The sequence below is a fragment of the Pan troglodytes genome, chromosome 20 (assembly GCF_028858775.2).
Source record: "Pan troglodytes isolate AG18354 chromosome 20, NHGRI_mPanTro3-v2.0_pri, whole genome shotgun sequence".
NCBI lineage: Eukaryota > Metazoa > Chordata > Mammalia > Primates > Hominidae > Pan > Pan troglodytes.
The window spans coordinates 58,946,400-58,960,425 of record NC_072418.2 but is presented as its reverse complement, the minus strand read 5'-3'; the positions used below and the strand labels follow the sequence as shown (position 1 = coordinate 58,960,425).

At 44.9% G+C, this 14,026-nt stretch overlaps 1 protein-coding gene across 1 annotated transcript in view; it reads right to left on the bottom strand.

Moving 5' to 3' along the window:
- The window catches only part of NLRP5 (NLR family pyrin domain containing 5), a 58,903-nt gene extending 44,983 nt beyond the window's left edge, over positions 1 to 13,920 (bottom strand). Inside the window, exons 1-3 of the mRNA XM_063800417.1 lie at positions 13,893 to 13,920; positions 8,691 to 9,050; positions 3,867 to 3,932 (exon numbers count right to left, since the gene is read on the bottom strand). Coding sequence (XP_063656487.1) covers positions 3,867 to 3,932; positions 8,691 to 9,050; positions 13,893 to 13,920 — 454 coding nt within the window. The remainder of the gene's footprint in view (positions 1 to 3,866; positions 3,933 to 8,690; positions 9,051 to 13,892) is intronic.
- Between the last annotated feature and the right edge of the window lie 106 nt (positions 13,921 to 14,026).

Sequence of the window (14,026 nt, the reverse complement as noted above, 5' to 3'; positions counted from 1 at the left end):
CTGTAAGTGTCATTCATTACAATAACAGGTTCTGGGAAAATAATTGTAAGATCGTTCCAAATTATGCAAAAGTAAGACAGGCCAATTTTCTCCACCTTGTCTCTGCTGAAGGATTTTTTTTTTTTTTGGGGTTATAGAAATGTCCTAAGACTGGATTATGGTAATAGGTTCATGTTTATAAATTTTCGAATTGTATTCTCAAGATTTTACGATATGTAAACCTGCATCGAGTTATCTGGAAAAAAAAAAAAAAGGCCAAGGCGCAGTGGCTCATGCCTGTAATCTCAGCACTTTGGGAGGCCAAGGCAGGCAGATCACGAGGTCAGGAGTTCGAAGGCAGCCTGGCCAACATGGTGAAACCCCGTCTCTACTAAAAATACAAAAAATTAGCCGGACGTGGTGGCAGGTGCCTATAGTCACAGCTACTTGGGAGGCTGAGGCAGGAGAATGGTGTGAACCTGGGAGGTGGAGCTTGCAGTGAGCCCAGACTGCACCACTGCACTCCAGCCTGGGCGACAGAGCGAGACTCTGTGGGAGAAAGAAAAAAAAAAAAAAAGCAGCCACTACGGAAAGAACACCTTTCCTTGTGGGGGTGGATTTATATTAGGAGCTATGTCTTGAGCATCATAATACATTCAATCTATTAGACTAAATAGATTCACCACGTAAGAGATTAAAGAATCTGAACTTACATAGAATTTATAAGATCTAGGCTGGGTGTGGTGGCTCATGCCTGTAATCCTAGCACTTTGGGAGGCCGAGGTGGCTGGATCACCTGAGGTCAGGAGTTCTAGGCCAGCCTGACCAATATGGTGAAACCCCATCTTTACCAAAAATACAAAAATTAGCCAGGCATGGTGGTGCGTGTGTGTAATCCCAGCTACTTGGGAGGCAGACAGGAGAATCGCTTGAACCTGGGAGGCAGAGGCTGCAGTGAGCCAAGATCAAGCCATTGCACTCCAGCCTGGGCAATGGAGCGAGACTATCTAGGCGGGAAAGAAAAAAAAAAGAAATAGGAAAAGAAAAAAGATCTAACACAAAGATGACATCTCAGTCTGGAAAGAAAAAAAAAAAATCAGGCTTTCTGTTGGCTGATCTTCCTTGGGCAAATCTGTCTCTCTGGGCTTTGGAGTCGTCATACGTACGATGTTGACTTCAGATGGATGTATCTTATTGTCTTCTCTAGAGTTTTGTAATAGATTTACAGAAATAAATTTCACAAATCATACAATTCACCCATTGAAAGTGTACAATCATGATTGAGAATATTCAGATTGTAACCATCAGTACAATTTTAGAACGTTTTAATCACCCTCAAAGAGAAAAACCCTGCCCTCTTAGTCCTCACCCTCTAAGTTTCCCCATTCACCCCAGCCCTAGGCAACCACTAATCTAGTATTTAAATGGATTTGCCGATTCTAGACATTTTATATGAATGGAATCATTCAATATATATCTTTTTGTGATGGTTTCCTTCACTTAGCCTAGTGTCTTCAAGGTCCATCCATCTTGTAGCATACATTAGTGTATGTGTGTGTATACATATATCTATATCTATCTATCTATCTATATATATTTTTAAAGACATAGTCTCATTTTATCACCCAGGCTGAAGTGCAGTGGCACAATCATGGCTCAATGCAGCCTCAACGCCCCTGGACTCAAGCAATCCTCCTGCCTCAGCCTCCCAAGTAGCTGGGACTATACGTGCGCACTCCCACACTCAGCTAATTTTTTTGGTAGACGTGGGGTCTTGCTACATTGCCCAGGTTGGTCTCGAACTCCTGGGTTCGAGCAATCTGCCTGCCTCAGCCTCCCAAAGTGCTGGGATTACAGGTATGAGTCACCGTGTCCAGCCACATCATTCCTTTTTATGCCAAATATACTATTATATACATATACCACATTTGATTCTATAGCTTGATAAAAAACAACTGCATTTATTGGGTTGGCTTAGTTTCAAGGGATTTTTTTTTTTTTTGAGACAGAGATAAGCTCTTGTTTCACAGGCTGAAGTGCAGTGGTTCACCACAACCTCTACCTCCTGGGTTCAAGTGATTCTCCTGCCTCAGCCTCTCGAGTAGCTGGGATTACGGGCACGTGCCACCATGCCTGGCTAGTTTTTTTTTTTTCCCTGTATTTTTAGTAGAGATGGGGTGTCTCCATGTTGGTCAGACTGGTCTCGAACTCCTGACCTCAGGTGATCCACCCACCTTGGCCTCCCAAAGTGCTGGGATTACAGGCGTGAGCCACCGCGCCCAGCCTTTGAGGGACATCTTTCCATACCCAGCCCATCAGGAGCAACAATGAAGGCCTGTGATCCCCTATGATGTAAGCTCCTTGAGGGTAGAGTGTCTGTCTCTGATGGCCTTCATCTTTGTACATGGATAACACCTGTAGTCAGGTCTTTCTGGCACAAGCCCACCTTGCCTCAATTTAACCATGTGAGACTTTGGTGTGCATTGAGCTTCTGGGTCTCACTGCATGACTAACGACAGTCAGTACCACATAGGATTGAGAAGCATGGGCTAAAGCACCGGCACGGTGCGTGATCCACGTGGTCTCGAGAAGTGGTAGTTCTCGTGTCCAGGAGCAGCTCAGAGGGATCTCCTAATGTGGCTGATGGCAAGACCCCCGGCTTTTGTTAGGTTTGTTTCAGTCCTACTATCAAGGTTACTCTGTGTGTTTTACGCTCTCTCTAAGCCACCATTCGGTAACTTATAAAACCTCTGAGACACAGTCCTATCACATGAAGGATAACACGTCACACTCACCCGGCGAAGCCTAGATTGACATCAAACTGTGAGCAATGTAGTACCTTTGGGACTCAGAGCCTCTGACTCAGATGCCAGTTACTCAGATGTTAGCTTTGAAGAGCTCTTTCCCACCCACAGCCTGAGCAAAGCTCCATCAAAACGAGGTTGGTTTCAACCCCTTCCAAACCAGGTTAGGTTTCACGGTCAACACTGGCTGCTGGGAGCTGAGCAAGATGGTGGCGGCGCAGGTAGCAGCAGAGAATTCATGGTGTCTACGCAGCCTGCCTTTCTCCCTGTGTGTTTTGCCTTCCCCGGTGTCATCTTAGTTTTTCGGTTTGTCTTTCCTGTCCCACAACGTGTGAATTTCATGAACACGTGTGCTTCGGCCAACGATGTATTGTAAATATGCAGAGCAGTGGCTGGCATGAGGTCAGTGCTCAAATGTTTGGGGAATTGTACTGAATCTGGTTTCATGCTATCTGATTCTTTCCACCAAAGCCTCCCACTGGGTTATTGGGAGGAGCTTGTCATAGTGGGGTCATAAGGTTACCCAAACTGAAGATGATGGGAAGTCCTCAAGTTGTAAGAAAGCCTGAAGACCACAGAACTTTTTTTTTTTTTGAGATGGAGTCTCGTTCTGTCACCCAGGCTGGAGTGCAGTGGCGTGATCTTGACTCACTGTAACCTCTGCCTCCCAGGTCCAAGCGATTCTCCTGCCTCCACCTCCCAAGTAGCTGGGATTACAGGCACCCACCACCACATCTGGCTATTTTTTTGTATTTTTAGTAGAGACGAGGTTTCACCATGTTGGCCAGGCTGGTCTTGAACTCCTGACCTCAGGTGATCTGCCCCCGCCTCGGTCTCCCAAAGTACTGGGATTACAGGTGTGAGCCACTGGGCCTGGCCCCAGGCCACAGAACTCTTCAACTTGGAAAGAGAAATACCAGAATTACCAGATCCTCAGAACCTATCTGATCAGCTAATGGTAGGGTAGTTAGACTAGAAAGAACACTAGACTATCAGAAGTCATGGTTCTAACCCCTAGAGATGCAAACTGGCTGCCATGTGTCTTTAAGCACATCCTATTTCCCCCAACTCCACCCCACTAACCTGGCACTTTTTCCTTGCTTGGTCCTTGGTCAGTCGTCGTTGCTTCAGGATCTTCTGATGAATGTCCTGCAAGACAAAGAAAAAGGGAGATTGGCCTCAATGAAGTCACTGTAATTACCCAAGCCAAGGATAAGAATGTCCTGTGTCCAAATTATGGAGGGGAACCAAGACAAACCTCAGGATCTCAGTTTATTCCATGATTGGCCTATAACGGAGACAACAGAATCAGACTTTCCTGAGCCAGCAGAAGCACACTGAAGAAACAGAGGTTTATGAATTCTCTGGCCATTTTGCTGGATGGCCTTGGGTAAGTCACACAATGAGGTTAATTATGGTGATTAAGTTTCCTTTCAGGAGTCCTCCTCAAGACCTGTCTTGAACTCCAGACCCAGTTAGTCAATGACTCACTAGATGCCTATGAGTTACCCAAATACAGGTACCTTCAACAACTTACAAGGTCCAAGCTTGACTACCCATCCCCCAATCTACTTTTTGCAAAACATCTCTTCCATGAGGTGAGGCCATGGAACCCCATCCACCCAGTTTATCATGCCAGAAACTTGGGGATCACCCATGACACTGCGTTCTCTCTCTCTGCATTTAGTTCTTAAAAACTGTCTTGTGGCCAGGCGCGGTGGCTCACGCCTGTAATCCCAGCACTTTGGGAGGCCGAAGCAGGTGGATCACGAGGTCAGGAGATCGAGACCATCCTGGCTAACATGGTGAAACCCCGTCTCTACTAAAAATACAAAAAATTAGCCGGGCGTGGTGGCGGGCGCCTGTAGTCCCAGCTACCAGGGAGGCTGAGGCAGGAGAATGGCGTGAACCCGGGAGGCGGAGCTTGCAGTGAGCCGAGATCGCACCACTGCACTGGGCGACAGCCCAGCCTGGGCGACAGAGCAAGACTCTGTTTCAAACACACACACACACACACACACACACGCACACACACACACAAACTGTCTTGTACACTTCGGAAGCATCTTCCATTTCTACTTCTTTCTGTGCCGTCACCCTATTCCAAGCCACCTTTATTTATCTCATGGACAGTAGAAACACCTCAAACTCGTCTCCCTGTGTTTATTCCACAACTCCCTCTGGGTCACTCAACACTTTTGCAACAGTGCTGAAATGAAAGTTTGATGATTTCTATTACCACCCCTTTCAAACTATGTAATTGCTTCTACTTGCTATTACAAGTATTTTCAAGATGCCATGTTATCTGACTTCTAGTCCCTCCGTCTTCACCTCCTGCTCATTCTCCGTGGCCCAGCCAAACCCTCTGTTAAAGGCTTTGGGATGCCTCGACTTTATGCTCAGAATGTTTTTCTCTACCATGCTCAGGCAACTCGGCCAACTCCTCTTCTTTTGTCTCAGCCTAAAGCTTACTCCTTCTAGGAAGTGATTCTAAACTTCCCTCTCATCTGGAATAGGAACTGTAAGACTTTCTATATAAAAAAAAAAAAAGACAGTCTCAATCTGTCGCCCAGGCTGGAGTGCAACGGCACAATCTCAGCTCACTGCAACCTCTGCCTCCCAGCTTCAAGCGATTCTCCTGCCTCAGCCTACCTAGTAGCTGGGATTACAGGTGCCTGCCACTATACCTAGCTAATTTTTTGTATTTTTAGTAGAGACAGGGTTTTACCATGTTAGACAGGCTAGTCTTGAACTCCTGACCTCAAGTGATCCGCCCGCCTAGGACTCTCAAAGTATTGGGATTACAGGCGTGAGCCACGGTGCCCAGCCATAAGACATTTTTATACACAATTTTTAAAAAATTTTATTTTAGGCCAGGCGCCGTGGCTCACACCTGTAATCCCAGAACTTTGGGAGGCCAAGGTGGGCGGATCACAAGGTCAGGAGATCGAGACCATCCTGGCTAACAAGGTGAAACCCCTTTCTCTACTAAAAATACAAAAAATTAGCCAGGAGTGCTGGCAGGCACCTGTAGTCTCAGCTACTCAGGAGGCTGAGGCAGGAGAATGGCATGAACCCGGAAGGTGGAGCTTGCAGTGAGCCGAGATTGCGCCACTGCACTCCAGCCTGGGCAACAGAGCCAGACTCCGTCTCAAAAAAAAAAAAAAATCTTTATTTTAAATACGGAGTCTCGCTCTGTCGCCCAGGCTGGAGTGCAGTGGTGCGATCTTGACTCACTGCAACCTCTACCTCCCGGGTTCAAGTGATTCTCCTGCCTCAGCCTCCCAAGTAGCTGGGATTACAGATGTGTGCCACCATGCCTGGCTAATTTTTGTATTTTTAGTAGAGACAGTGTTTCACCATGTTGGCCAGGCTGGTCTCAAACTCCTGACCTGAAATGATCCACCCACCTTGGCCTCCCAGAGTGCTGGGATTACAGGCATTAGCCACACCCACCTGGCCTATACCATCCATTTTTTAAAAAAATTATACTTTAAGTTCTAGGGTACATGTGCACAACATGCAGGTTTGTTACATATGTATACATGTGCTATGTTGGTGTGCTGCACCCATTAACTCGTTATTTACATTAGGTATATCTCCTAATGCTATCACTCCCCCCTCCCCCACCCCACAACAGGCCCCGGTGTGTGATGTTCCCCTTCCTGTGTCCAAGCGTTTTCATTGTTCAATTCCCACCTATGAGTGACAACATGCGGTGTTTGGTTTTCTGTCCTTGTGATAGTTTGCTGAGAATGATGGTTTCCATCTTCATCCATGTCCGTATAAAGGACATGAACTCATCCTTTTTTATGGCTACCATTCATTTTTAAAGTTGCCCATTTCTTTCTCTCTACCTCATGGAAAACTGCAAATCTCTGACACTAGACATATGAGAATTTAAACATATGCCATGGTAGATGAATGTTAAACAATCAATCTCATCTTTGCCACTTATTAGGCCATGAAGTTAGTCAAGTTATGTAACTTGTAAGATCCTCTATCACAGCTTCAGCCATGGGGAACCCATTTCACTGGGTGGGGTTGAGAGTCAGATGGTGGGGACATGACAGTTTCAGTGCAGTGCTGACTTGATAAACCCTAGCTCTCATTTTTATGCACTCTCTTCCTGGGAATAATACCCACATGCCCTCCACACTGGGCCTTTCCAAGCTCAGGAGAGAGAGCCCTTGAAGCATTTTGCAGCTAATGCTGCTGAGCTGCATCCAGGTCACGGATGTGCAGGCATGCCACCTGTGTGTGTGTGTGTGTATATATATATATATGTGTGTATAGGCATGCCACCTGCATATGTGCGTGTGTGTGTATAAATATATATGTGTGTACAGGCATGCCACCTGCGTGTGTGTGTGTGTGTGTATAAATATATATGTGTGTATAGGCATGCCACCTGCGTGTGTGTGTGTATAAATATGTGTGTGTATATAAAAAATACATGTGTATATGTGTGTGTTTATGTGTATATATAAATATATGTGTATATATAAAAATATATGTGTATATGTGTGTATATGTGTATATGTATATATAAATATATATGTGTGTATATAAAAAATATATGTGTATATATGTATATATGTGTGTGTATGTGTGTGTATGTGTATATATAAATATATACGTGTGTATAAATATATATGTGTATATATAAATATATATGTGTGTATATATAAATATATATGTGTGTATATATAAATATATATGTGTATATGTGTGTATATATAAATATATATGTGTGTATATATAAAAATATATGTGTATGTGTGTGTATGTGTATATATAAATATATGTGTGTATATATAAAAATATATGTGTATATGTGTGTGTATATGTGTGTGTGTGTATATATTATTATATATATATATATATATATTTTTTTTTTTTTTTTTTTTTGAGACACAGTCTCACTCCGTTGCCCAGGCTGGAGTGCAGTGGAATGATCTCGGCTCACTGCAATCTCTGCCTCCCGGATTCAAGTGATTCTCCTGCCTCAGTCTCCTGAGTAGCTGGGATTACAGGCATGTGCCATGACGCCTGGCTAATTTTTTGTATTTCTAGTAGAGACGGGGTTTCTCCATGTTGGCCAGGCTGGTCTCGATCTCTTGACCTCAGGTGATCCACCCACCTCAGCCTCCCAAAGTGCTGGGATCACAGCCGTGAGTCACTGCATCCAGCCCACACCTGTATTTGTAGGGCCAATTCAAGGGCTCAGTCAAGGGATTTGTTTTCAGTCTACAGTTGGAGAGATTCTCTAGATAAAAAAGAACTGCTATTTTCTAAATGACCTTTCTCCTAAGTACCCTAAAATAATCATAGAATCTGATCCGAATTCTTGCTGCACTACGGACACCAATAGCCCAAGAAAGTCCAAGCCTCAGATGAGCACCTGGAACCTCAGTCCTTCATCCCACGGCCAAGCACGAGACTCGCACCAAATGACTACCAATGTTATCAACCAATGAGGTTCTTAGCCACTTTCTATGCATTACATTATTGAACTTTTGCAATGGCACACATAGTAACACATTTCCTGTTCCAAGATGTGGGATCCCAGAGTCAGAACAGAAGGAGACATGCCCGAAGTCTCACAACCGACCCGTGATAGCGCCAGAGCTCAAGCATAGCACTTACAACTCAAATCCTATCAACTTCAATGAAGTCCGTGTGGGTGGAGCCGTTGTCTACCCATTTCTCCCTCCTCCATTATTTTACAGGCTAGAGACTACACTGATTTCCAGCCAATGACTATGACCAATGAGATCCTTCTCACGGCTCAGACTCACACTGCAGAGGTGGACCTGGTTACTGAACAACGATTCTTCCCTGTTCCCATGAGAACCTGAAATCACCTCCCCTCCCTGCCCTAGACTTGTCCCAAGTCTCGCTTACTTTTCATGTCATCCCGTGCCTTCTCCGAGAGGGTTCGCAGGTTCATGTTTTCAAAGATGCTAATGGACGTAGCCCAGGCCAGCGATGCTCCGTAATACTCATGCAAGAGGAGTGCCAGACATTCCACGTTGGCACTCTCGATTTCAAACTGTGGAATAGAGCATGTGGTCGATTCTGAAGATTTCTTCTTTAGTAATTCCTTGAATGTCTGAAATTCTTCCTTGTCTAGCTCATAGAGACACCACTGCAGCCCGTAGCTGGAAAAGGTGAGCGATTTGTCTCCTTCCATCTTGATACAAGGCTGAGAACTCAGGTTTTGGGGGAAAAGTGGATTCTTTGGTAATATAGAGCAAGTAGGACCTGTGGAAAGAGTGACAAGACTTAAAAGAGGATCTTGCAGCAAATTCTCAAGTAGATACAACTAATGTCAATCACCTCACTAGATGAACGGCCTTCTCTTTTCAATTCTTCATGGACGAAGCATTTGTTGCCACAATATCTGTTTATCCTATTACTAGACATCAGTGCTGGGACATTTTGTTGTCTGTACCCTTAGTTCCCAAACAGCATCTTAGAATAAAATTGGACATGCATGCCACAGATGCTCTTAGCTAGTATGTCATACTCAAAAACACTGGCAATGGCCAGGTGCAGTGGCTCATGCCTGTAATCCCAGCACTTTGGGAGGCCAAGGCAGGTGGATCACTTGAGGTCAGGAGTTCAAGACCAGCCTGGCCAACATGGTGAAACTCCATCTCTATTAAAAATATAAAAAAATTAGCCAGGAGTGGTGGCACATGCCTGTAATACCAGCTACTCAGGAGGCTGAGGCAGGAGAATCACTTGAATCTGGAAGGCGAAGGTTGCAGTGAGCCGAGACTGCACCATTGCACTCCAGCCTGGACAAGAGTGAAACTCCATCTCAAAAAACAAACAAAAAACCACTGGCATGTGTCTTTATAGCAGCATGATTTATAATCCTTAGGGTATATACCCAGTAATGGGATGGCTGGGTCAAATGGTATTTCTAGTTCTAGATCCCTGAGGAATTGCCACACTGACTTCCGCAATGGTTGAACTAGTTTACGGTCCCACCAACAGTGTAAAAGTGTTCCTATTTCTCCACATCCTCTCCAGCACCTGTTGTTTCCTGACTTTTTAATGATCGCCATTCTAGTTTATAGCCGCACTATTCACAATAGCAAAGACTTGGAACCAACCTAAATGTCCAACAGCAATAGACTGGATTAAGAAAATGTGGCACATATACACCATGGAATACTATGCAGCCATAAAAAAGGATGAGTTCATGTCCTTTGTAGGGACATGGATGAAACTGGAAACCATCATTCTCAGCAAACTATCGCAAGGACAAAAAGCCAAACACCGCATGTTCTCACTCATAGGTGGGAATTGAACAATGAGAACACTTGGACACAGGAAGGGGAACATCACACACCAGGGACTGTTGTGGGGTGGGGGGAGGGGGGAGCGATAGCATTAGGAGATATACCTAATGCTAAATGATGAGTTAATGGGTGCAGCACACCAACATGGCACATGTATACATATGTAACAAACCTGCACTTTGTTCACATGTACCCTAAAACTTAAAGTATAATAATAATAAAATTAAAAAAAAAACCACTGGCAAATAGATTCCTACCAGTTACTAATAACCAGTTACAGGGTTCTTAGATCAGTTGATTTCTGTTACACCGGTTAACATCAGGTTCCATAAACACAGTAAACAGTTTTGGTGTAAAAATAAACTGCTGAATACTTAAAAGTCATATCTGATAAGGGATTTATATCTAGATAATATACATGCACTAAAAGGGAGACGATCCAATTTAATATGGGCAAAGGGTCTGAATATCCGTTTCTCCAAAGAAGCTACGCAAATGGCTAATGAGCACATGAAAAGATTAATGTCGTAAATCACCATCAGGACCAATTCTATCCCTACCTGCTAACTCATTTTATAGGTGCACGTCCAGGACCTCTGCTATCAATTACCTCTCTGAGTTGTCTAGAAGCCTGGTCTATGATGACATCAAAATGTAGCCGTTGTTATAAGGCCCCAGGAATAATTCCTAAATCTCTCAAATTTCCTTTTCTCTTGTCATTGTAAGAGCCCTATAAATACTGACAGCCAGTACTGGTTGGCCAGTTTGAGCAAATCTTCTTTCCCCCCACCATTACTTTGTGGTAGACGACAAAGCAATCGAAGGAATACCATGTAATAAAACATTTTAAAGACTCAGGTAGACAGCAGCTTGTCATTGTCTGAGGGGTGGTATTGGTGTGAGGTCACCCTTGCTTGCCATCTGTGCGTTTATAGTTTTTGAGCTAAACTTGCAGATACACAGTAAGGTCCTGTCATGTCACCTCCCTGGAACTGGAAGCATCCCACCAAGGTAAAAATCAGCCTGCAGGGTTTCTGTTAACACGGATTTTTGGCTCTGCTTGCTTAGACGGGGCACCTGCTTTATACTCCCTTGACCTGCAGGGACAAAGTTGTCCCCAGTATTTAGCCCCCGTCTTTCCTTCTGCCTACCATTCTTTCCATGGGAAAGTTTTAAGATGGGCTTGCTGAGATTACTTCAATTAATTAGGAGAGTCAGAAGATAAATTATAAAATACACAGAAGAAAATATTTAAAGGAGGGTAGAGGTGGGAGACAAGAGCCTAGAGATGTCATGGTAGCTAAAATCTATTCAATAAGCTGTGCTGTTTTTTGTTTGTTTGTTTGTTTTTTTAAATGACTGAGTCTTGCTGTTGCCCAGGCTGGAGTGCAGTGGTGCAGTCACAGCTCACTGCAGCCTTGAACCCCTGGGCTGAAGCAAGCTTCCCGCCTCAGCCTTCCTAGTAGCTGCGACCACAGGCTTGCTATCACTGCACCAGGCCTTTAAAAAAAAAAAAAAGTAGAGACAAGGTGTCACTATGTTGCCCAGGCTGGTTTCAAACTCCTGGGCTCAAGTAATCCTCTTACCCCTGGCCTCCCAAAGTGTTGGGATTACAGGCATGAGCTACTGCGCCCAGCCAAATTTGAATATTTTCTTCTTCTTTTTTTCTTTTTGATAGAGTCTCACTCTGTCCCCAGGCTGGAGTACAGTGGCATGATCTCTACTTGCTGCAAACCTCTGCTTCCTGGGTTCAATCGATTCTCCTGCCTCAGCCTCCCAAGTAGCTGGGATTACAGGCATGCACCACCATGCCTGACTAATTTTTGTGTTTTTAGTAGAGACAGGGTTTCACCATGTTGGCCAGGATGGTCTCGATCTCTTGACCTCATGATCCACCAGCCTCGGCCTCCCAAAGTGCTGAGATTATAGGCGTGAGCCACCACACCCGACCAAGTTTGAATATTTCTAACCCTGTTCTGATTTAGTAATTTAATATGCTTTACAAGATGAGGTGGCTGGGCGCGGTGGCTCACGTCTGTAATCCCAGCACTTTGGGAGGCCAAAGTGGGCGGATCACGAGGTCAGGAGATCGAGACCATCCTGGCTAACACGGTGAAACCCCATCTCTACTAAAAATGCAAAAAATTAGCCGGGCGTGGTGGCGGGTGCCTGTAGTCCCAGCTACTAGGGAGGCTGAGGCAGGAGAATGGTGTGAACCCAGGAGTCGGAGCTTGCAGTGAGTCAAGATCATGCCACTGCACTCTAGCCTGGGTGACAGAATGAGACTCTGTCTTAAAAAAAAAAAAAAAAAAATGAGGTGATATATGTGGGTACACGTTTTCCCCTGGGACACAGGGGACATGTTATCATGAATATCCTCTTTATAGGAAGGGCCTCTGAAAACAGTGGCGAGGTAGCAGTCCCTGGACAATTGTCATTGAAAAGAGTGGAGAGGTGGCAGTCCCTGGACAACTGTCATTGAGAAGAGCGGAGAGGTGGCCGTGCCTGGGCGACTGTCATTGAGAAGAGTGGAGAGGTGGCCGTCCCTGGACAACTGTCATTGAAAAGAGTGGAGAGGTGGCAGTCCCTGGACAACCATCATTGAGAAGAGTGGAGAGGTGGCCGTCCCTGGAAAACTGTCATTGAAAAGAGTGTAGAGGTGGCCATCCCTGGACAACTGTCATTGAAAAGAGTGGGGAGGCGGCAGTCCCTGGACAACTGTCATGGGTTGACCACCTCCCTGGAGAGGCTAATAGGCTTTTTCCTGCATTCTTTCACTTTCTTTCTACCCCGGGGAGTGTTCTGCTGCAACGGATTGCTAATAACATTGCAGCAGACAGCAGCGAGGGCAGGGGATTCGATCCGTGTGTCATGGTACCAAGGCTGAGGGTCAGTTTCCTCATAGGTAACTCAACTCTAAGAGGCTGTCGACTCATGTGATGCTCAGAGCAGAGCAACAGCTCCAAGTTCAAGTCCTCCTGCAACCTTCATGATAACATCCCCATGGAAAGTAACTGAACGTCTAAGGCTGGGCTCTCCTCTGGAAGCTGGAAATCAGAGTACCTGCCTCTTCAAGGGTTACTGTGGGGTTTCAGTGAAGCAACAAGTGAGCCGGTCAGAAGGGCTGGCACAGAGCATGCATGGGAACCCTGAACGCCACCTGCTCTAAAGCTACCTGCCAGACCGAGACGTCCTGAGCAGAAGAGTATGTTACGGTACACAAGCGCTCAGGCTTACGACGCTACTGCCGAGGCGGGCAGATCACCTGAGGTCAGGAGGTCGAGACCAGCCTGGCTAACATGGTGAAACCCCATTTCTACTAAAAATACAAAAAATTAGCCAGGCATGGTGGTGCACACCTGTAACCCCAGCTACTCGGGAGGCTGAGGCAGAAGAATCACTTGAACCTGGGAGGCAGAGGTTGCAGTGAGCCAAGATTGCGGCATTGCACTCCAGCTTGGGCAACAACAGCAAAACTCTGTCTCAAAAAAAAAAAAAGAAAAAAAAAGATTTAGTAGGATCTCAATTGTGTGGATTCTAAAACAATTAAATTCACAGCAGCAGAGAGAAGAATGGTGGTTGCCAGAGACTGGGGGATAAAATGGGGAAAAAGGAAATATTGATGAAAAGGTACAAACAAGTTTCAGTCAGAGAAATGAGTTTTAGGGATCCCCTGCACAGCATGGCAACTAGAGTTAATGATGATGTATTTAACCTGCCATGGAATTCAAGAAAAGATGTATTATTAATATATGCTCCAAAATTGCTAAAAGTAGATTTTAAACATCCTCACCACAAAAAGTAACTAAGGCGATGGACATGTTAGCTTTTTTCTGCCATGTATACATATATCAAAACATCGCATTGTACCTCGCAAATACATACAATTATTGTCAATTAAAAATAAAAGTGGATTTAGGATTGCTT